At 48.4% G+C, this 24,031-nt stretch overlaps 1 protein-coding gene and 1 non-coding gene across 4 annotated transcripts in view; one reads left to right on the forward strand and one right to left on the reverse strand.

Moving 5' to 3' along the window:
* The window catches only part of ACOT7 (acyl-CoA thioesterase 7), a 100,969-nt gene extending 85,747 nt beyond the window's left edge, over positions 1 to 15,222 (reverse strand). The window contains exon 1 of one of the 3 annotated variants that reach the window (XM_040263287.1): positions 15,029 to 15,222. In XM_040263287.1, coding sequence (XP_040119221.1) covers positions 15,029 to 15,183 — 155 coding nt within the window. In that variant the 5' untranslated portion in view covers positions 15,184 to 15,222. Of the gene's footprint in view, positions 1 to 2,913; positions 3,367 to 15,028 lie in introns of those variants that run through there. The other 2 variants (XM_040263286.1, XM_040263289.1) reach the window with 2 other exon arrangements.
* On the forward strand, positions 5,001 to 5,073 carry TRNAE-UUC. Its single transcript has one exon. It is a non-coding gene; the product is annotated as a tRNA-Glu (tRNA).
* Positions 15,223 to 24,031: the final 8,809 nt, after the last annotated feature.

Here is a 24,031-nt window from a genome sequence, read left to right on the forward strand (position 1 = left end):
GTACGTCAAGATTGTATATTGTCACCCTGCTTGTTTAACTTATATGCAGAGTACATCATGCAAAATGCCATACTGGATGAAGTACAAGCTGGAATCAAGATTGCTGGGAGAAATATCAATGGTAACCTCAGATATGCAGATGACACCACCTTAATGACAGAAAGCCAAAGAGGATCTAAAGAGACTCTTGATAAAGGTGAAAAAGGAGAGTGAAAAAGCTGGCTTAAAATAACATTCAAAAAATGAAGATCATAGCATCCAGTCCCATCGCTTCATGGCAAATAGATGGGGAAACAACGGAAACAGAGACAGACTTTACTTTCTTGAGCTCCAAAATCACTGCAGATGGCGACTGCAGTCATGAAGTTAAAAGATGCCTGCTCCTTGGAAAAAGAGCTATGACAAACTTAGAGAGCATATTAAAAAGCAGAGACATTACTTTGCCAACAAGAGTCCATCTAGTCAAAGCTACGGTTTTTCCAGTAGTCATGTATGAGTGTGAGAGTTGGACCATAAAGAAAGCTGAGTGCCAAAGAATTGATACTTTTGAACTGTGGTGTTGGAGAAGATTCTTAAGAGTCCCTTGGACTGCAAGGAGAGCCAACCAGTTAATCCTAAAGGAAATGAGTCCTGAATATGCAGTGGAAGGACTGATGGCCAATACTTGGCCACCTGATGAAAAGAACTGACTCACTGGAAAAGACCCTGATGCTAGCAAAGATTGAAAGCAGGAAGAGAAGGGGACGAGAGAGGATGAGATGGCTAAATGGCATCACCAACTTGATGGACACGAGTTTGAGTAAGCTCTGGAAGTTGGTGAAGGACAGGGAAACCTGGCATGCTGCAGTCCATGGGGTTGCAAAGAGTCGGACATGACTACACGACTGAATTGAACTGATATACTCTCTAGTGACTAATGTAACCCCCAAAGCCCTCTCCTCCAACCCCCAGGTCTTGGGTGGGGCTAAAAGTCCCACCTCTCCAATACTGCCAAAGTCATTCCAAAGACCAGCCCCTTCCTAAAACTGTTATCTCTGGGCCATCAAGCACTAGTCATCTCCTTAGCATACAAAAGATGCTCTATCCAAGGTCTTCCAACATTTTCCCAAGGTTTTTAGGAACTTGCCAGGAGGATAAAAGACATTCCCATCCACCCTACGAAGAGAGTCATTTCCTAGGCAGGTTGATAAGAAATCTAGGGGTCCCCAAGGAGAGAGGGGTCTGGAATTCTCAAGGAGAAAGAAAGGACAAACTTTTTCCCCTCTACATTCCTTAGGATTATATAACAATAATGTATCCTGCTTGAGCACAGTCTCTGGAAAAAACCTTCTGGCTAATCCTGTTTTCTTAAAATGTAAGTTATAGGGAGTAGGTCTGCTGAGGTCTTTACAACCTCCAGATATTCTTCTGCTTCATTGTAATGACTAATTGTAGAGTATATAACTCCATTGCTAACACTAGCAAGGGGGTACTCTTTCTGCCCTCTTCTGATGCCTATCTCAGAAAGCTTTCTCTATCTCCTTTATACTTGAATAAAACTTTATTACACAAAAGCTCCGAGCAGTCAAGCCTCATCTCTGGCCCCGGACTGAATTCTTCTCCTCCAGAGGCCAAGAATCCCAGCATCTTTTTGTGGTTCAGCAACAACCTTTCACTAACAGGGAATGTTAAGGGTTTTAAGAGCTCTGTGCCAAGACCTAGGAACAATAACCAAATACACATTTCTTATGATGCCACCCAAGAGAAATAAAAACATGTCCACATAAAGGCCAAAAAGCTGGAGACACTGATATGCATCAGCTGATGAATGGATAAACAAGGTGGTAAGGTAAGATAAGGTGAAGTCACTCAGTCGTGTCCGACTCTTTGTGACCCCACGGACTGTAGCCTACCAGGCTCTTCCATCCATGGGACTTTCCAGGCAAGAGTACTGGAGTGGGTTGCCATTTCCTTCTCCAGAGGATCTTCCCGACCCAGGAATAGAACCCAGGTCTCCCACATTGTAGGCAGATGCTTTACCATCTGAGCCACCAGGGAAGTCTTAAACAGGGTGGTACATATCCATAAGTGGAGTATTATGAAGGAAGCACTGACAGGTGTGACAACACCGATGAACACTGAAACGCTGAGTGACAGAAACCAGACACAAAGACCACATCACTTGGCTCCAGCGACATGGCATGTCGAGAACAAGGAGATCTATAGAGAAGGAAGATGGATTAGGGGGAATGGAGAGAAAAGGCTTTTCTCAAAGAGGTCACAAAAATGTTCTAAATTGGTGGTGGTAATGACTGCCCAACTCTGGATGTTCAAAAAGCCACTGAACTGCATACTTCAATGGATGATGCGTCAATGGGATGCGAATTACAACTCTATAAAGCTGGTACAAAGAACCAGAATCCACCCACTGGAGGTTTATCCCAAGTTCACTACATTGCCAGAGGACTAGCCAATCACATGAGGACAGCTGCCCTCGCCTCCCTCAACAAGTCCAAAAAAAAAAAAAAAAAAATCCCAGCTCAATGCGGGGAGGGTAGGGGTGAGGAGAGCAGACACCTGCAGCTCCCTGCTCTCTTGGCAGCCCCCTTTGGCAGCCTGAGCACAGGCAGACACCTGCCAACACAGCAGCCTGCTCCGATCTCAGGGTGCTCTGAGCTCCATGTTCATCCCAAGCTCTCAAAGCCCACCTCCTCCAACAAAGCTGAGTGGGGTCCCTGCGGAAAAAGATGCCAGGTCTCCACTGAGGATGCATACACAGAGGGGCACGCTCAATCCCACAAAACACGCAGTTCACAACACCCAGCACCCACTGTCCACTCCAAACCGTTACCAAGAAATCCTGAGTCACAAGGCCTGGGCTGGACACCAAAGGCCTAGCATGGGTCAGGGCACAGAGTGTCCCTGTCATCCTACCTTGTAATGCCACCAAGTTTAGACGACAGAGCAGATCTGGTTGCAACAGCCCAGATGGAAGCCCAGCATCTCTGCCCAGGCCTCCTGGAGCTCCTGGGCCCCAGACACTCCTGGGCAGTGACTGGCCTCCTGGAGGCGGCCTGCCTGCATAGCCCACAGAGGCAGAGAGCCCGGGTGAGCAGCCTCATCCTGCAGAGACCAGCCCAGACTGTTTACCCTGAGCCGGCACCGGGTTTAGCCACCGCCTCTCTGACTTCAAGGGACTTCCCCGACGCTCAGGAATGCTGAGCGCCTACTCCTGGGATGGCCCCTCCTCCCAGCAGCTGGCAGCTGCCGCGGCTCTCCCAGTCTGCAGGGCCCAAGATAGAAAGAATCTGTGACCCAGCATGAAGTCGCTGAGCCGGTCTCTGATGAGCAAAGGAAGAATGAAGGTATCCACAGGACCACAATCGGTGTGTGGGACTGGAGGAAATGGGTGGGGCTGTAATCCACGCCCACCAAGGTTCTCCAGGACAATCAATCAGGCAGGCAGGCAGGCAGGCAGGAGCAGCCCCTCACCCCCCCTCCTCGCTGGAAGGGCCTCTGCACAGCAGGTGGACCGGAAGGCTGGACAACTGCCTACTAGCGCAAGGGTCCAGAGGTGGCTCAGGTGAGCAAGATGCCACCACCGCAGGGCGGAGGTTCGCGGTCGCCACGTGAGGCTCCAGCAGAGAGCAAAGGAAGACGCAGGTTCCCCACCCCAGACTCCCAAGAAACAGAGGCAGTAGGTCTGGAGCTGTGACTCCTTTTTACTTCTTTTTCTTTGGCTGTGCCGGGTCTTAGTTGTGACATGTGGGATCTTCCTGGACCAGGGATGGAACCCGTGTCCCCTGCATTGGCAGGCGAATTCTTAACCTCTGCACCACCAGGAAGAGTCCCTCCTTCTTATTCTTTAATGTGGACAACATTAAGAGGCTTTCCTCAGTAGAGAGAAGGCAGTAGGTTCCAAGGTCCCCAGCTGCTGCTGCTGCTAAGTCACTTCAGTCGTGTCCGACTCTGTGAGACCCCATAGACGATAGCCCACCAGGCTCCGCCATCCCTGGGATTCTCCAGGCAAGAACACTGGAGAGGGTTAGCAAACAGCTTCAAAAGGTGGGCTCTGGCTCCCCTCCAGCTTCCAGGTGTGACTGATGCAGGGAAAAAGCCTATTTTGACTCCACATTGCAACTGTTTCTTTGACTTGCTTTCCACTGCATTTGTTATTATAATCATACTTAATGGCATGCCTGGAAGACCCTGCCCCTCTGCTTGACTGTAAACTAAAGAGCCTTTGTTCAGCTCTGGGAGAGATAGTTTGTCCCAGACCAAACCAGTCGATCCTAAAGGAAATCGATCCTGAATATTCATTAGAAGGACTGATGCTGAAGCTGAAACTCCAATACTTTGGCCACCTGATGTGAAGAGCCAATGCTTTATAAAAGACCCTGATGCTAGGAAAGATTGAAGGCAGGAGAAGGGGACGACAGAGAATGAGACGGTTGGATGGCATCATCAACTCAATGGACATGAGTTTGAGCAACTTTGGGAGTTGGTGATGGACCGTGAGGCCTGGCGTGCTACAGTCCGTGGGGTCACAAAGAGTCAACACAACTGAAAGAATGAACAATAACAAGCTGTGAATAGACGAGATTAACACACCCCTTCCAAGGCTAGCCACTCCCTTGGAGATGTTTTGCAAGACTGAAGACCCTTTCACTTTACTACCCCACTGCACCTCCCTCTCTATTCTGCCTTTTGACTTTAGTTCCTCGTTGTTTCTTTCTCTCTGATGTATAAAAGAACCTGGCATCCAGACCCCAAGAAGATGGTTATTTTGAGGCGCTAGCCTGCCATCTTCTCAGTCAGCTGGCTTTCCGAATAAAGTCATTTTCCTTGCCTCAATACCTCATCTCTCGAATTCACTGGCCTGTTGTGCGATGAGCAGAGCGAGCTTGGACTTGGTAACAAGACTGAAAGAAATCTTAGCGGGCACAGGCTGGCATTCGTAAATATCTCAGCATTTCCTCCAAGAGATGAAGACTCTGTTTTAAAACCGGACCAACAGGAATTCCTTGGCAGTTCAACGGTTAGGACTTGGCACTTTCACTGCCAAGGCCCCAGGTTCAATCCCTGGTCAGGGAACTAAGATGCCACAAGCCATGCTGCAGGGCCAAAGAATAAAAATAAAAACAGAACCGAAAAACAATTACCCACCTAAAACATAATACAAATTCATTAATATAACTTTTTCTAATTGGCTTTACTCAACAGCTTGTGAATTGGGCAGCATCCCATTTAGCAAGCAGAAAGGAGACCCTCTCGATAGCACTAAATATCAAGCAAGTGCTCAAGTTTCCTCAGCTACGTTCGAAACGTTCTGAAATCTGCAGTTGTTAACACTTTCTTTTTGACTGCACTCCACAGCATGCGGAACCTCACCACTGGACTGCCAGAGAATTCCCCTTTTTTTTTTCTTAAGGTGAGGTAATTGCATTGTAGTTATGGCTTAAAAAAAAAATAAGAATAACCTTTACTGAGGTACAATGTGTGTACTGTAAAATCACCTACAGTTCACTTTTGAAAAGTGTATACACTTGTTAGGGGAAGCACACTCTGAAACTGCCCACCCTGGCCAGGCAACCCTAGTCATCATTTGTGTGAGTTATTTTACAACAGGAGGGCCTCGTAAGGAACACGGAACTACTAAGTCACCACCAACTGGAAGAGATCAGGAAAGGTCAAAAGGAGACACCGCATGTCTGACCACCTCCCAGAATCCTTCTCTCTGGCATCCATCTTGCCTGAGCAACCTGTGTGCCACCAGGAGGGTGTGATTGGCTAAGGACACCCCAGAAACTAACCCCATCACCATGAAACCCAAGACTGCAAGTCACCGGGCAGAGTAGTCCTCCTGGGTTCCCTTACCCTAATTCTCTCCGCCCAGGCACCCCTTCCTAACAACATCTCTTGCCTTGTGTCAGCTCGTGTGTCTCCTCGGACAGTTCATTTCTGAGTGTTAGACAAGAGTCCTGATCTCTGGCCCTAGCCTTAAGGGGTCCCCCTTCCCACCACACACCTGTGTAAGGGACCACAGCTGTGACGGAACATTTCCAGCACAGCACAAAGTGCCCTCCTGCCCCTCTGCACTTGGTTTCCCCCCAGCTCTGGCCCCTGGCACACAGGTCTGCTTTCTATCACTACAGTTCTGCCTTTTCTAGAATTTCTCATCAATAGAGTCAGATACTCAGTGTAGCTCTTTGAGTTTTTTGTGTGTGTGTATCAGTGATTCTTGCTGCTGTTGCCGAGTACTTTTCATTATCTCTTTATCAGACAATGAAGATGTGAGTTCTTTCCAGCTTTGGGTAGTTATGGAAAAAGTTCACAGGGCCTTCCCTGGTGGTCCAGGGGTTAAGACTCTGTATTTCCACTGCAGGGCATGTGGGTTTGATCCCTGGTCTGGGAACTAGGGTCCCACAGGCTTCATGGCATGGACAATGAAAAAACCAGAAATTCCTTAGTATCTTTAACTATCGAGGGACTAGTCAAGTTTCCCCCAAGTATCTCACAAACACTCTAAAATCAGATTTTGTTGATTTTCTACTGAAATCATTTGTATGCAGGAAATCAGAATTTAGAACAAGCTTCCTCTGTTGGTCATATATAGGTAGCCCGAGTGCGTGACCACAGAGTTCACCCTCCTCCTCAGGATACCTCTGAGAGTTAAAGGAAATGGACCAGGAGGTACACAACACAGTCACCACCCCAGATTGGGAACCCCTCCCCAGAGAAAGCCCACCCACAGGGGAACGCAACTCCTGGCCTGACTGAAACCAGGGAGCTGGCCAGTGGTGGTGCCAAGCCAAGGGTGAGGCCGGGTTGCCTGTCCAGGTTACAGGCAGAGGTGGGATGGTGGGTGAGCACAGCCTCACCCACCACAGGCTCCCTGGGCTGCAAAGACTGCATCTTCACCCACATCTCCACAGGAAGGAAGCCAGCACTGAGCATCGTTTTATGGAATGTTCCAAAACACTACCTTCAAGTGTGGTTTCTGTAACTCAGATTCTGTGTTTTCATTAACTCTTCTGTGAGCCCAAAGACAAAGCCCCGAAGAGAAAAAAATTCCAAACAGGCCTACTTCGAAAATATTATGAGTTCAGTTCTAGTAAAACGCATATCACAATGAAACAAGTCACAGGACTGTTTTGGTTTCCAGTGCACACAAAAGTTACACTATTAAATGTGCAATAGGATTATGCCTAAAAAACAGTATACACCCCTTAACTTAAAAAACATTTTATTTTATACCTATGGCATGGGGAATATAGCCAATATTTATAACTATAAATGGAGTATGGGTTTCCCAGCTGGTGTTAGTGGTAAAGAATCCGCCTGCCAATGCAGGAGACGCATCCCTGGGTCAGGAAGATCCCCTGGAGGAAGACACGGCGACACACTCAAGCATTCTTGCCTGGACAATTCCATGGACAGAGAAGCCTGCAGGCTACAGTCCATGGAGCCGCAGAGAGGTGGACACAACTGAGCACTGACTACACTGCATAAATGGAGTACAACCTTTAAGAATCACATATCTATGTCGTATATGCATGCATGCCAAGTCAGTCATGTCTGACTCTTTGTGACACTATGAACTGTAGCTTGCCAAACTCCTCTGTCCTTGGGATTCTCCAGGCAAGAATACCGGAGTGGGTTGCCATGCCCTCCTCCAGGGGATCTTCGCAACCCGGGGATCAAACCTACTTCTCCTGCAGCTCCTACATTGCAGGTGGACTCCTTACTGCTGAGCCACCAGGGAAGCCCACCTATATTGTATACCTATAACTTGTATAATATTATACAGTAACTATGCTTCAATTAAAATTTTTTTTAATTAAAAAGAATTTATCACCAAAAAATGCTAACCCTCAGGAATTCCCTGCTGGTCCGCTGGTTAAGAATTTGCTTTGCAATGCAAGGGACATGGGTTTGATCCCTGGTTGGGGAACTAAGATCTCACATGTCTTGGGGTAACTAAGCCTGTGGACCACAACTACCGAGCCCATGCTTTAAAACAAGAGGCGCCCAGGTGCCGCATGCCGCAACCAAGACACAACGCAGCCAAATAAATGAATAAATGTTTTAAAAAAATGCTAACGTGGCCAAAAAAATGAATAAATGTTTAGGAAAAAATTGCTAACCATCACCTGACAATATAAAGTGGCCACAAAACCTTGAATTTCCAACAACAACAACAAAAATGCAGTACCTTCATACTGGAATTAAGTGAGACACAATAAGATGAGGTGTACCTGTACTAAAATTCAGGTCCATCCATTCATCTTTATTGTCATATCTACCAGCTGTACCTATCATCAATGCAATGGACATGACCTTGGACAAACTCTGGGAGATGGCGAGGGACAGAAAGGCCTGGCATGCTGCAATCCATGGGGGTAACAAAGAGTCGGACACAATTAGGCAACTGAACACCACCACCAGCCGTATATTGTCACCCTGCTTATTTAACTTATATGCAGAGTACATTGTGTGAAATGCCATGCTGGGTGAATCACAAGCTGGAATCAAGATTGCCAGGAGAAATATCAACAACCTCAGATATGCAGATGACACCACTCTTATGGCAGAAAGCAAAGAGGAACTAAAGAGCCTGTTGATTAAAGTGAAAGAGGAGAGTGAAAAACCTGGCTTAAAACTCAACCTTCAAAAAACGAAGATCGCGGTATCTGGTCCCGTCACTTCATGGCAAATAGATGGTGAAAAAGTAGAAACAGGGACAGATTTTCTTTTCTTGGGCTCCCAAATCAATGTGGACAGTGACTGCAGCTATGAAATTAAAAGGCGGTTGCTCCTTGGAAGAAAAGCTATGACAAACTGCCGGGGACCAGCATGAGGAACTCCGCCCATGGCAAAGGTCATGAGGAAGGAGGCTTGGCATACGCAAAGGCATGATCAAGCCTCAGGAAACCCCCTGTTCCTGAGCATCCAACCCCAAAACCAGAGTCTGTTTCATGCTCTCACCTACACCTCTGACTTTACGGGGGGCTCTCCCCCATAACCATTTCTCTCGAGAAGGAGTTAACTTGCAGCTCCAGTTAATAAAAATTCCTGGGCATGACAACAGTGTTTCAACTTAGAAATTCCTCTGGAGGTCCTCTAGCCTCCCTGATCAGGTTCCTCAAGCCACATGTGATTGTTTACAGCCTCCCAACCTTGAGAGGCATGAGATGCTTTAAAACTTTCTAAATACAGACTCTTTTGAGAAGTTAGAAAATTATTAGTATAGTATAGTGGGTTGATTATAAATTATATTGGTGAAGGGTTTTTTCATTTGTCCTGCCAAGAATTACTGCTAATTTCCTGCCCTGGGTGTGACAAGGGTGTCTCAGGTCAAACCTCTCTGCTGACAGACTAGCTTGTGTGACAACCTCTCAACCATAAACAGCACAGAGAGTTTGGAGTATTAGCATAGGGCTTTTCCCATTGTTGAGTCAGTGATTGCTGCCAGGCCTCCATATCCTTAGGGACCTGGGTATATATTAATCAATGCATTTGCAATATAGAAAAGGAAATATAGTAGTTTTTGATGTTGGCAATACTAGACTTTTTGAGTTAACGAATTTTCTCTTTTGTTATAGATCACTGTACTTTGTTATAAATCACTGTGTCCTTGCTATATAAAAATATAACTTTATCACTATCTTAAGACTAAATAGATCTTAAGGGGAACATTGGTCAATGGTTTACATTTGTTGAGCCAATATTTGCTGCTAAATCCCCATATTCCTTGCCCTTATAATGAATATAACTAGCATATAGGAAAAATAAGTATTAACCTTTAAGATTAATCATGTTAAACCTTAGGCTAAGTAAATTCCTTCCTAGTTGTAACTCGCTACACCCTCACCCTATAGGAATGCAACTTTATTTGGAGGGTGGTGCCTGATTTAAGAAAAAAATCACCCCTGGAAAAATAAGTTTTCTGGTTAACTGACCGGTATCAGAAAGGGCCATAAAATGTCAGCAGGTCTCATGGCCAGAAGATGATGAAACCCATAAGACCTTTGTATAGTTTTATATGAAGCACCTTATTGTGACAAGGGTCAGGTTTGCTGACCCCCGCGTGACTCTGTATTCATCCCTATGTATAACAAAAAGGTATGTAAACAAACCTGAAAAATAAAGAAATCGGATCAGTTTCTGGAAAGACTGATTCCCCGCGTCGTTTCTTTCTTGCTCCCCGCTTTCCTGGCTGAATTCCCATCTGAAATGTGGGTACTCACCAAGCCTGCTAATTCTGCCTGGCCTTCTGAGATAGGACCAGGGAGGCCTCAGTGCCTCCTCTCCTTCGGGAGAATGAAAAGATGCCTGTGGCCTATGTAGGTGGTGATTGGTATTCCATGTAAACCAGTTATTCAGCCTCTTTTTCTCCACTAATTTTCCTACTACACTATCCATTTCTAATCTCTCTATATATCTGTAATTAAATACGTTTTTTCCAGGATGCCGATTCCGTCCCCACCTTCGAATTACCCTGGATCCACCGGGGCTGGACCCCGGCAACAAACCTAGACTGCATATTAAAAAGCAGACAAGTCACTTTACAGACAAATGTCTGTATAGTCAAAGATATGGCTTTTCCAATAGTCACGTATGGATGAGAGTTGGACCATAAAGAAGGTCTAGCACAGAAGAATTGATGCTTTCAAACTGTGATGTTGGAAAAGACTTGAGAGTCCCTTAGACTGCAAGGAGATCAGACCAGTCAATCCTAAAGGAAATCAGTCCTGAATATTCACTGGAAGGACTGATGCTGAAGCTGAAGCTCCAATACTTAGGCCACCTGATGTGAAGAACTGACTCATTGGAAAAGACCCTGATGCTGGGAAAGATTGAAGGCAGGAGGAAAAGGGGGCAACAGAGGACGAGATGGTTGGATGGCATCACCGACTCGGCGGACATGAATTTGAGCAAACTCCAGTAGATAGTGAAGGACAGGGAAGCCTGGCATGCTGTAGCAGGCGGTCCCAAAGAGTCGAACACAATTTAGCTACTGAACAATGAACAACCACCTTCAAAACGCAATAAATTAAGATGCAATAAAATGAGGTGCAATTGTACTAAAATTCAGGTCCATTCCATTCATCTTTACTGGCATCAGGTGCTTTGCTGGGCATTCCTGGCACAAGAGAAAACAAAGCAGTCCCTGAGCTCAAGACACTTAGGAGCAGATGTACATGGAAAAGCAGGGCAAGCAGAAGAAAACCTTGTAGACTTGACACATCTACCTACAAAGGATTCCAGGTTAACTGCCTGGGAGGCTGTCTGCCAAGGTCTCCCTCCATTGCCTCTGTTGCTGGAGAGCTAACTACAGTCCCCACAAAGTTTCCCCAAGCTTCCCTTAGGAAACCTTGCCATCAGAGACCTACCAGGAATTCTGGTTTTTAAATTGCTCTCCTTACTACACTGTCCCATAAGGTAGCCACCAGCCACAGGAAGCCAGCCTGTTTATACTTAAACAAATTTAAATGTGGGACTCCCTTGGTGGCTCAGTGGTAAAGAACCTGCCTGTCCGTGCAGAAGACAAGGGTTCAGTCCTTGGGTTGGGTTCGATCCTTGGGTTGGGAAGATTCCCCTGGAGAAGGAAATGGCAACCCACTCCAGTATTCTTGCCTGGGAAATCCCATGGACAGAGAAACCTGGTGTGCTACAGTTCACGGAGTCGCAAGAGTCCGACACTACTTACTCACCAAACAACAACAGCAACAAACAAATGCAATTAAACATTCATTTCCTCCACATCCAACCACATCCCAGGCACTCAGTGGCCACTTGTGGCTAGTGCCCGGCACTCTGCAGACGCAGAGCATCTCCATCACTCTCTAACAGCCTGGTGTGGGACATGACCTTCAACTTCATTTGGACCAACACCTAAGGGCTCCTACTAGGGGCCCATGCTGATGCCACAATTGAGTCTCACAACTAGATGTGAATGTGAACTTGAGCAGTAGACAAACCATGACAGTGGGGGACTTCCCTCATGTCCAGTGGCTAAGACTGTGCTTCCCGTGCAGGGAATGCAGGTTCAGTTCCTCGTGAGGGAAGTCCCACAAGCCATAAGGTGTGGCAGAAAAAAAAAAAAAACACACAATGGAACACCCAACAGGGAACAACCCACCAGTTGCCTTCACTCCCTTGGCTGTCTAGGTCAAAGGCCGCCCTGGTCCAAGTCCGTAACCTCTGAGAGCCTCATTTTCCCCTATCTGTAAAATGACAGAGTTGGGCTGGGAGTTTCTAGGGGTCATTCCCATCTGACATTCTAGAACTCTGGGTCAAACAAGGGAAAAAGCAATTTGTTAACAAGATATGAATTAGCATCACTAAGAATAAAACCAAAGAAAAAGGCTCTTCTGAGACTTTAAATGCTGTTGCAGAGCTTTCTTGTGGGGTTCAATCATAACGAGGGTACATGGGACTTCCCTGGCAGTCCAGCTGTTAAGACGGGTCGCTTCCAATGCAGGGGGCACAGGTTTGATCCCTGGTTGCATCCAGAAAAGAAAAGAAGGAGGAGACAGCACACCACAGCGGCTTGCTGTCCAAAGTTCAGGCTCTGAGGTAACCGGCTCCTTTTGTTTACAACTGCCCAGCACTGTGCCAAAGGCCTTATATCTCACAGCAACATCAGGCACAAGACAAGAATACTGACGTCTGAAGCCCACACCAGCAAGAGGCAGAACTGGGATGTCAACCAGGCCCTCAGCTTCCTGAGTCTGGGTCCCGCTTCTCAGACAAAAAGAGCTTCCATTTACTTACAAGGTGGAAGCCATTCTGCCAGGCCCTGGATAACACTTTGTATAGCACCTGGAGCACGCATGATAAAATGAGGGTCAAAAAGCTAGGCAGCTTCCAAGAGGCAGAGGCCATATTCACAGCTAGGCCTGGCACTGCCTTCCCCAGCCTTTAGAGCCCCTCTCCCTTCAACACCTCCTTCTGAACCAAGAGCATGGGACAACTCTCGTCTAGGATGGTGGGGGTTGTGGGATCCTCTCCCTGCTAGACTGTGAACTCCCTAAGCTGAGGACCCTCCCTCGGGGGATTTTACTCCTTGAAGGCAATCAGGGACACTTAATTAAATTCATGGCTGAGCTGCTCTAGGCCAGAAGGCTCCTCTTTCAACATGGGGTGTCTGCTCAGATGTCCTTAAAGGGCTCCACCCTGCTGCTACCTCCACTACAGTGTCCTGGGGTTTCTCTGGGCCAAGCCCTTGTGACCAGGGACCCCATCACAACCCCCTCCCACTCTCTTTGACAGTTGTGTTGGCCACCTGAGGCTCACCTCCACCAGGGATCCCACCCTCGTGTCCCAAATCCCAGACAATGTGCCATTGTGAATACTGGAGAGGCAACCAGGTAAGCAGGTATTATGAGCGAGAAGTGTGGGCCCATGTGTAAGTGCCTAAGGCTGTTTATTAACTATATTAGAAGCTGGTTTTTTAAAAAGTACTATGTATAGATGGGCTATTCACCATCCTGATGAAGTATTAATAAAAGCCCAGCCTTCCATAAGTAGACTGAAATCAGTATCTGCTTTTGCAGGGAGCAGGTGGAAAACAAGTGGGTCTGGAGACAGGAGACCTATCAGGAGCTGCACCCTCTCCCTCCTCCTGTGGCTGGATGACCTTAAGAGTCTCCTGGGATCCCTGTCATCCACCCTCCCGGAAATGCCAGGCACACCAAACCAGACGCAAATAATGAGCAAACCCTTTGCAAATGATGAGCTCCAAGGTCACCTGGCCATTATGAGGTAAAGACTGACCCCAAGGACCTGATTCCAGGCCTGTCTCTTAGGATCAGTTACTTCGATTACCATCCCCCTAACCTGGAGTAGGTGGGGCCAGGACAGTCACACAGCCAGTAACAAATCAATGGCACAAGGATCTCTCAAAGATTTCCTCTCCCTAGAAAAGTCAAAACTGACCTTGAGGTCGGGACAGAACTCCGACTGAGTGAGAAGTAGGGCTGGGTTCAGGGGACCCCACGGATCCAGCACGGCGCGCCTAGCCTTTGTCTCTTCCGAGATGTCAATATCCTCAGGAAATTAACTTGGCTTGAACCCAAAGTCAATGTGACGCCCAACCCCAGAATCTGAGGAGCCGAGCCCAAACAGGAAGGTGCTGTCACTGTCAGTGGTGCAGGAAGCACAGGCCCTGCCTACAGGCTCAGAGCCTGCAGGGCCTTCCAGACTCCTCGCCCTTCTTCAGCTCAGGCTATACCCGCTTCCGTTCTGTCCGAGGGAATGGAAGGTAACCTTGAGGTTACCCTGCTCCGGTCGGAAATGAGCCGGCTCGAGGTCTCCGGCATCCTCGGGCCCTCTACCCACAAGCACTGGAGGAGGAAGGCTGGGGTGGGCCCCTGACAAGCACCCTTTACCCCCATTCTGTAATATGCTTCTGGGCTCAATGGACCATCCTCTGTTCTTAGCTCTGAGCTGTCAGAAGGGAAAGGTATTTCCTCTTTTTCCTGTTAACAGCCACCTCCTCCACACCAAAACCTGGGCAGGGTACTGCAAGGACTGTGTAACTGCAGCCCCTCGCCCACTCGGGCGCCTACTCCAGGGCTCAAAGGGTTCTGGCCGCCGCCCAGCCGAGTGGGTTACCTGCGCCGCACATGTCCGGGGATCCGGATGGCTTTGCACCACCGCCCGGCTAACGATCTCGAATTAGGGGTCTCAGTGGGACCTGGGGTGGGGCCCAGGCATGCTCAGGCACCCGGCGAGGCAGAGCTGGGCGGGGCGCGGGGGGCCGCGCTCCGACCCCCGCCCTGGGAAGGGAGCCGCGCCGCTTCCTCGCGCAAACGGCCTGCGTGACCGCGGCGCCGCCCAAGAGATGCGCCGGAGGCCGGCGCGGGGGCGCGCGGGGAGGCTGCCGGCTCTGTGGCATCTAAAGAGCATCCCGGCCGCGGCGGGCGGGGTCCGGAGGTGACTGGTTCGGCGGAGGCGGAGACTGGGTAGGGGAGGGCGTGGGGCCGGTGGGGGTCCGCCAGGCCCTCTGGCCGCCCGTCCGCCCGCCGCGCGCCCCTCTTACCGGCAGATCTGGATGGCAGACGGGGTCTCGGCGGCGGGGCCCGACATTGTGGCGGCGGCGGGCGGCTGAGGGAGCGCGCAGGTGTCTGGCAGGCCGGCAGCGGAATGAATGAGCCCGGGCGGCGCCATGGAGGGGGCGGGGGGAGGCGGAGCCATTGCGCCAGAAAGGCGGGGCCTGATCGCCAAAGGCGAATCGAACGCGGCATCCCTCGAAGCTCCGCCCCGCATACCCGCCCTCGCCCCGCCCCCGGGCCAGCGTCCGCTCCCCCCGGCGTCCGGTTCTGGCGGCGGGGGGGCGCCGCTTCCAGAAGGTTCGGCGGCGGTTGGGCGGCGCCGACATGGGACTGGGTGGCTGCGAGAGTGAGCCTCGGCCCACGCCGAGCGTGTTCGTATGGGGCTTTCCCCCGCCCGTGCCCGACAGTTCGCGGGCCTAGTGGCGCGCCCATCGCGCGGCGCGGTGGGCTGAAAGGCCAGCGGGAGGCCGCGGCCGGCACGCGCCTTCTCAGATCAGCCCTGAGAGGAAATTTGGGGCGGTTTACGGTAAAGGAGCCTACATGGCCGAGCTGGGAGGCACGGGAGTGCACCCCCGGGAGCCCGGAACCATCAGGCTTCAGCGAGTGCCTCTGCTGCAGGGACACGCAGCTGCTGGGGAGAGGCCGGGAACTGGGATCCGTCCACACCGCCCGCTGGAAACCACCTCTGGGTCATTTCTGAAAGACTTGCCCAGAGAGCGGAGCCTTTGGTTAGCGATGCGTGTCCTGCAGAGAGGAGGCCTAAAGGTCTGTTATGTTACACAACGCGTGCCCTGTAGTGCAATTCACAACCAAATCCACGCAAGAAATAGAGGAGAAGTGATCACTCTGCCTGCGGAGTTTTGGAGAACTTTTTACTCCTTGTGAGACTTGACTTTCCGAGCTTTTTACCAGGAACACAAATTACTTCTGTAGTCAGGTTTTTAAAAATCAAAACCCACGGAAATCAACCTCCCCTATTTATTGTTGGTTGTTGAGTGGCTAAGTCGTGTCCGACTCTCCTGCAACCCCATGGACTGTAGCCCTCTCACCTCCCCACCCCCATCAGGCTTATCTGTGCATGGGACTTCCCATGCAAGAATACTGAAGTGTGTTGCCCTTATTTTTCCTCCCCCATTTATACTAATTAAATCGCTGGAAGCATCTAGGGTCACCAAGCCTGTTTAACTTCTTCCAATATAGGTCCTGAAATAGATTTATTGTGATGGAACCCAGGAGCACTAGCAGGCTCTGCAGTCGTAGGCAGGGCAGATTCCTTATCTATAAAATGGTGTAATAATAGTCACCTTCCAGACCTGTGGGGAGATGAAATGAGTTCATCAGGGAAAGCAGGTGAAGAAATTAGGGCCTTTCTTACTCTCTCTGCTCACCTTCCCTGCTCATTCCCACTCTCTAAACAGCCATTCCAGGACAGTCAGTACAAAGGAATGAGGATTTCCTGAAGCCCTGTCCTACATGTGTGGGTGGGCTCAGGACTGTGAGACTTGAAGATATTCTTTTCTTCAAAAAGCTCAAAATCTGATCGGGGGACAAAGCCAGGACACAAAAAACCTGACTCCTACCACCTGCTGAGGAAATTCCTAGACTGGGGACTGGGCTAAGTGGTTCAGGATTAAATAGCCAGGTCCCTCCCAGGGTGACCCCCCCCCCAAAAAAAAAAAAAACCTGGAGCAAAATCAGCACCTTTGGAAAAGGATGTGGCTACCTTTTGGCCCAAGACAGCATCTGTCAGCAGTTTGGTGTGATAGGGCCCCCGAGGCCAGAGGAAGCCAGGGAAGATAACAGCCAACCCACTTATTGTGTCCTGGATTCTGTAGGGAGAAAAACCATAGTCCGAGGTAATCCACTTGTGTGTGATTGCCAATGGTTTATGATGTTGCTCTGCTTTAAAGGAGAGCAGTGGGGGACCCAATCCCTTAGCAAAAACATGGTGAGATTTACACTGATCTCGAAGAGTCTGTCACCTCCCCATTTTAGGGTTTTTTTTTTTTTTCCTACTTTCTTCTCAAGCTAGTGGGGCCATTTCCATCCCTTTCAGTAAAACTTCTCAAAAGAGCTGTTTATAATCACAGCCGCCCTCCTCTTCCCCCACTTCCGTTCTATTTGGAACCCACTCCACTCTAGCTTTTGTCTCTTCTGCTCAATTTATCAAGGTCACTAATTCCTTGCAAGTTGCTAAATCCAATAATCCTTTGTCAGAAGTCATTTTACTTGACTTCTCAACAGTATGGAGCTGGCATGATCCTTCTCTTCTTGAAATGCTTATTCCTTGCCACATACTCTCCTACTCCTGGCCTCTCTGTACTGCTTGCTGTGCTGGTCCATCTCCATTCCTTCCTCTCAGGACTTTGGAGAACTCCCAAGCAATGTTTGGACTCTTGGGGGCTCATCCTGTTTTATGGCTTTAAATCCTATCGATTGAACAACTACTTACCAGATGTCTCCAGCCTAGAACGCTCCCCTAAATCCCAGATTCATGTGTCCCTGGCCGAGGCCACACCTCACTGTGGTTATATAGTAGACATCTCTCACTGCCCCAGACTTAGTCCTCTTGCAGTCTTCCCCATCTTGGTAAATTACAGTTCCTTCCTTCCAGTTGCTCAAGCTAACAATTCCTCTCATACCCTTCATCCAGCCCATGGGTGAATCCTGCCAGCTCTATGTTCAAAATAAGTCTGGGACTTGCCTGGTGGCTCAGTGGATAAGAATCCGTCTGCCAGCGCAGGGGACACCTGTGCATCCCTGGTCCGGGAAGATTCCACATCCCGCGGAGCAACTAAGGTGTTTGCCACAGCTCCTGAGCCCTAGTGCTGAAACTACTGAAAAACCACACCCCCTAGAGCCTGTGCAAAGAGAGAAGCCACCACAATGAGAAGGCGGCCTACCGCAACAAAGAGTAGTCCCTGCCTCACCAAAGTTGGACTTCCCTGGAGGCTCAGATGGTAAAGTATCTGCCCACAATGGCAGAGACCCGGGTTCAATCCCTGGATTGGGAAAATCTCCTGGAAAATGAAATAGCAACCCACTCCAGTGTTCTTGCCTGGAAAATCCCATGAACAGAGTAGCCTGGTAGGCTACAATCCATGCGGTCTCGGACACGAGCGATTTCACTGTCACTTTTCACCACGGTTAGAGAAAGCCTGTGCAAAGCCACAAAGACCCAGCTCAGCCAAAAATTAATTAAAATTTTTAAATGGCTAGAATGTGATGATGTTTCCCTGTGATTCCAGAATCTGCCCATTCCTTCTTCCGTATGTGTGGCCTCTGATCCTGCTCTCCCCCTTGCTCATCCCCAGCGATATGACCCCTCTCATAGTCCCCAGATACACCTGGGCCACCCTTTCCTCAGGCACAAATGGGCTCACCACCTCACATCCTCAAGTCTTTGATATCACGTTCTAAATGAGGCCTTTCCCCACCATCCTATCTAAGTTACAAGCCCTCCATGTTCCCTATCCTCTTTTCTAGCTGATTTTTCTCCTTTGCACTTAAAACCATTCAATATTTATTTTATTCCTTGATTTAGTTTTTCTTGCCTAACTAGAATGAATGTTCCCCGAGGGCAGGAATTTTTACTGTCTTGTTCATGGTGCTATTCCAAGTTCCTAGAAGAGCACGTAATAAGCAATAAATATTATAAGAATAAATCAAGAGAGGTTTGCTAACAGCATCATATTTAACAGCAGCAGTTAATTAATTTGCACACACTTTCTTTGGACCAGAAATATTGTCTACAAATTGTAATAAAAAGCATCATGTAAAAATTTATTCAAAATTTTTTTGAAAGACATAAACTTGACACTTGTAAACTTTGAGGGAAAGGACTAGGGGGTAAGGCCTAAAGAGAGGCCTTAATAAAAACAGATGAGGCCTCTCTTTAGGCCTTACCCCCTAGTCCTTTCCCTCAAAGTTTCAGAGAAGGCAATGGCACCCCACTCCAGTACTCTTGCCTGGAAAATCCCATGGACAGAGGAGCCTGGTAGGCTGCAGTCCATGGGGTCGCTAAGAGTTGGACAAGACTGAGGGACTTCACTTTCACTTTTCACTTTGATGCATTGGAGAAGGAAATGGCAACCCACTCCAGTGTTCTTGCCTGGAGAATCCCAGGGACAGGGAAGCCTGGTGGGCTGCCGTCTGAAGCGACATAGCAGCAGCAGCAGCATGTCACTATAGACTAATGAATATGAAGCAACAGGAATTCACATACACCAATGGTGGAATATAAATTGGTATAATCTCTTTGAAAATTAACTGAAAATAATTACTTAGGTTGAAAATAAGGGAGAATTCCCCGGAGGCCTAGTGGTTAGGTAAAGAATCCACCAACAATGCAGGAGATGTAAGAGACATGGATTCCATCCCTGAATTGGGAAGATCCCCTGGAGAAGGACATGGCAAACCACTCCAGTATTCTTGCCTGGAGAATCCCGTGCACAGTGGACCCTGGTGAGCTACAGTCATGGGGTCACAAACACAACTGAAGCGACTGAGCACACACAGGCACTAACGGTTAGGATTCTGGGCTTTCACTGCAGTTGTCCAGGTTCAGTCCCTGGTTAGTGTGGTGACCAGGACAAAAGAGCAGATAAAACCAAGGAGGGTGTTGGAATGCAGGAACAGAAAAACCAGACCCTTGTTGTCCTTCCCTGTCCCATGTTGCAACTATTAATGGAACAGTATATAATGTGTCTCCCCTCCTACCCCAGAGGGAGAAGGTATTTGCCCTACTCTTCCCCCACCCAGTATACATGCCTCATCCAATCAGCAAATGACCTGCAAGACCCCTATCCCATTCCTTGTACCCTGGGTATAAAAGTGGACTAAGGACCCCTGTTCAACATCAGTTCTCCCTTGAGCTGGCCCGCTGTTCTAACAGCGTCTCCCACTCTAATGAACTTTATTTCCCTCTCATTCTGGAAATCAGTCCTAAATATTCATTGGAAGAACTGATACTGAAACTGAAACTCCAATACTTTGGCCACATGAAGCAAAGAACTGACTCACTGGAAAAGACCCTGATGCTGGGAAAGATCGAAGGCAGGCAGAGAAGGGAATGACAGAGAATAAGATGGTTGGATGGCATCACTAACTCAATGGACATGAGTTTGAGCAAGCTCCGAGAGTTAGTGATGGTCAGGGAAGCCTGGCGTGCTGCGGTCCATGGGGTTGCAAAGAGTCAGACATGACTTAGCGAATGAATAACAAAGAAACCTAAATATTATTTTTTAAATTGACTAGGGACTTCCCTGGTGGTCCAGTGGTTAAGAATCCACCTGCCAATGCAGGGGACATAGGTTCAGTCCCTGGTCCGGAAAGATTCCATATGCTGTGGGGCAACTAAGCCTGTGGGCTACAACTACCAAAGCCCACGCACCTAGAGGCTGTGCTCCACAACAAGAGGAGGCCAAGCACTGCAACAGCTAGACAAAGCCCAAGCACAGCAACAAAGACCCAGTGCAACCGAAAATTAAATTAACTCTTTTTAAAAAAGCACTTGGAAGAGCACCTGGCACAGAGAAGGGGCAGCACACAAGTGGTGTGAACTAGCCCAGGAACCAGGCTGTCCTGAGTTCCTGGGCCCAGGGTCGTTTGACCAGACAGATTCAGATCCCGGCCTTGGGACAGAGCCCTCTCACTCGGGTCCCCCTCATTCAAGCTGGGCTTCATACTAGAGACGGACACTGCAGGATTCTCCAGGCACAGCTTGTCCTCCTGGGCACTGGGCAGAGGATGCTACTGGGAGAGGGGTCCTGCCCCCTCAACCCCCACTCACACAGCTTGTCTATTCCTTTTATATTTATTTATTTGGCTGTGCCTCACATCCGCATCCTGTGGGATATTTGTTCCCAGACCAGGGATCAAACTCAGGCCCCCTGCAGTGGAAGCACAGAGCCCTAACCACTGGACCACTAAGGAAGTCCTTTCTCTGTTTCTTTTAATGTTGGTAGTATTGAGCTGTTTTACTAAAAATTTGGGTTTCTTGGGGACTTCTCTGGTAGTCCAGTGGTTAAGACTCTGTACTTCCACTGCAGGGGGTCCCGAGTTCAGTTCCTGGTCGGGGAGTTAATATCCCACATGCCACCTGGCACAGTCAAAAAAAAAAAAGACATGTTTCTTAAGAGATGCTGGACGCTTCGTGACTGTGCTTGTCTACTGAAGTGACTGGACACAAACCTCCTGTTGCCAGGAGGAAATATGTAAACAGAGAAGTGCAACCCCCTATCCCAACACCCCTACAGCCCTGGTTCACAAAGGGAGGACTGACTCTCAAAGGGAACTGCAGAGGCTGTCTAGAGAGCAGACCCCACGACCTCATGTGCACCACATTCCTAACACCTTTAAAATTGAGCATGAAGCCCTGGGACTGTGACCCCAGAATGAACCCTCCAAGGAAACCTAAAACTAATAAGAAAGTGAAAGTCGCTCAGTCATATCCGACTCTTTGTGACCCCCATGGACTTTACAGTCCATGGAATTCTCCAGGCCAGAATACTGGAGTGGGTAGCCCATTCCCTTCTCCAGGGGACCTTCCCAACCAAGGGACTGGACCCAGGACCCCCAAATTGCAGGCACATTCTTTACCAGCTGAGCCACCAGGGAAGCCCAAGAATACTGGAAAGGGTAGGCTATCCCTTCTCCAGCGCATCTTCCCTACCCAGGAATCAAACCGAGATCTCCTGCATTGCAGGCGGATTCTTTACCAGCTGAGCTACCAGTGAATCCCAAAACTAATAAAACTAAGCATTTGAAAGCAGGACCCCTAATCTGAGAAGTCAAGCCAAGAAGACAAGTCAATACATGGAAAAGGAAAACACAGAGGAAAAAAAAAATGTTTAAATTAAAAAAACACCATGAGTTAAGGATAGATGTAGACTCATTTTCCAAATGAAGCATTTAGAAATCATCTCTTGGACCTTAAGTAGGTCAAGCTTTAAATCTAGCATTATAGCTGTGCCCTGGTGCCTGCACGTTAATAGGTTAGAGAGAGACTGCCAGACGCCTTTGGCCTGGCAAGCCAGCCAAGCGCCTGGTCTTTGAGTTAGGAGCTCTGTAGCGGCACCTGGGGGCTGAGTGAGTTCCCACATACTTCATCCTTACACTGTCAGGCTTCAGCCAACAGCTAGAATGCTTGCTAAAAATCAGAATAAACTTTCCCATGTCCAAATTTTTATGGGGAACCCCATGATTACAACAAAAGCCACCCAAAGTCAGAGTCACTCTGCTAGTCTCACACATATGATAGCAAAAAAGAAAAAAAAATACTAGAGTATCCTTACTTGTTTCTGAAGGGACCTGGAGAAAAATGTTTGTTTCATTCATTAAGTAATTGCTGATTCAGACTTCCCGAGTGGTCCAGTGTTAAGTATGGGATACAGGTTCAATCCCTGGTCTGGAAACTAAGATCCCACATGCCATCGAGCAATTAAGCCCACTTGTTCCGGAGCCCACGTGCCACGACTAGAGAGTCCATGCCCCGCAAGGAAAGATCCCACGTGACTCAGTGAAGATCCTGTGTGCAGCACCAAAAGACCCGACACAGCAAAAAAAAAAAAATCAATTGCTGTTTGAAGAGCCAAAGGGCCCTTATTTTCAAGAGATGCTTAAATTGAGTTTTCTGTCAATGTGGCATTGTGAAGAGGGGTGATGTTGCGCGTCAGCCAGCCCCACCCGGCAGATGCCAAAACTGGGGGTGTGTGTCTAAAATGACCCTGTTCTCTGCAGGATCCCCAGGGAAAGATGGATTTCTAACCAAGCTGCTGCCTGATCTGGGGGAAGCTCCACGTCAAACTGTCCAGGTCACTCAGGGACCTGGGCTGCTCTTTTCCTTAGCAGTACAGTAAACACAGAAGGATTCGATGTTAGGGGATGCCCTTGAGGGGGTCATAACTGATAGTGGGGTGGCTGCCTTATTTGGCAAAGAGATTAAGATGAAGAGATCTGAGGTTCCAGGGCATGAACTCACCTCCTGACACCACCTTGCTCTGTTGTTGTTGTTGTTCAGTCCTAAGTTGCATCTGACTCTGTGACCCCCATGGACTGCAGCACACCAGGCTCCCTTGTCCTCCGCTGTCTTCTGGAGTTTCTTCAGACTCATATCCATTGAGTTAGTGATGCCAACCAACCATCTCATCCTCTGCCTCCCCCTTCTCCTTTTGCCTTTCATCTTTCCCAGCATCAGGGACTTTTCCAATGAGTCGGCTCTTTGCATCAGGTGAAGTATTGGAGCTGCAGCTTCAGCATCAGTCCTTCCAATGAATATTCAGGGTTGATTTCCTTTAGGATTGACTGGTTTGATCTCCTTGCTCTGTGGCCTTGGGCAAGTTTCTTGACCCCTCTGTGCTTGAGTTTCCTCATCCACAAAATGAGGATAATAATATATACATAGAGATGAAATAGATATAGCTATAGATATAGATAGCCTAATAGAGATTTTATGAGGATTGAGTGAGTTACATGTAAATCATTGACGGGGTCAGGACTTTATTACTGGACTTCTCTACTGGTGGTGATCCGTCTTGCAATGCAGGGTACACAGGTTCAATCCCTGGTCAGGGAAATAAGATCCCACAAGCTGCAGAGCAACCAAGCCCACGTGCTGTGACTAGTGAGCCCAAGCGCTCAGGGGCCCCTGCACTAGAGAGAAGCACACATGCCACAAGGAAGATCTCATGTGACACAAACTAAGACCTGACATTGCCAAAAGCAAATAAATAAATATTAAAAAGTAAAGCAATAAATCATTGAGGGAAGTGCCTAGTGCACAGGAAGAGCTCAGTCCATGGTGGTTGACATTATAACTAATTAACTATCATTATTCTCATGCATCCAGCAAATACTTACTGAGCATCTAGTATGTACCTGGCTGTGTGCCAGGCTTTTTACCATCATACCTGACACCGCACAGTACCATCTGGATATTTATAAGCAATGCGTACAAGCAGACAAATGCATAAATTCTAATTGCACAGCTT

Source organism: Oryx dammah, unplaced genomic scaffold (genome assembly GCF_014754425.2).
Source record: "Oryx dammah isolate SB20612 unplaced genomic scaffold, SCBI_Odam_1.1 HiC_scaffold_21, whole genome shotgun sequence".
NCBI classification, from domain to species: Eukaryota; Metazoa; Chordata; class Mammalia; order Artiodactyla; family Bovidae; genus Oryx; species Oryx dammah.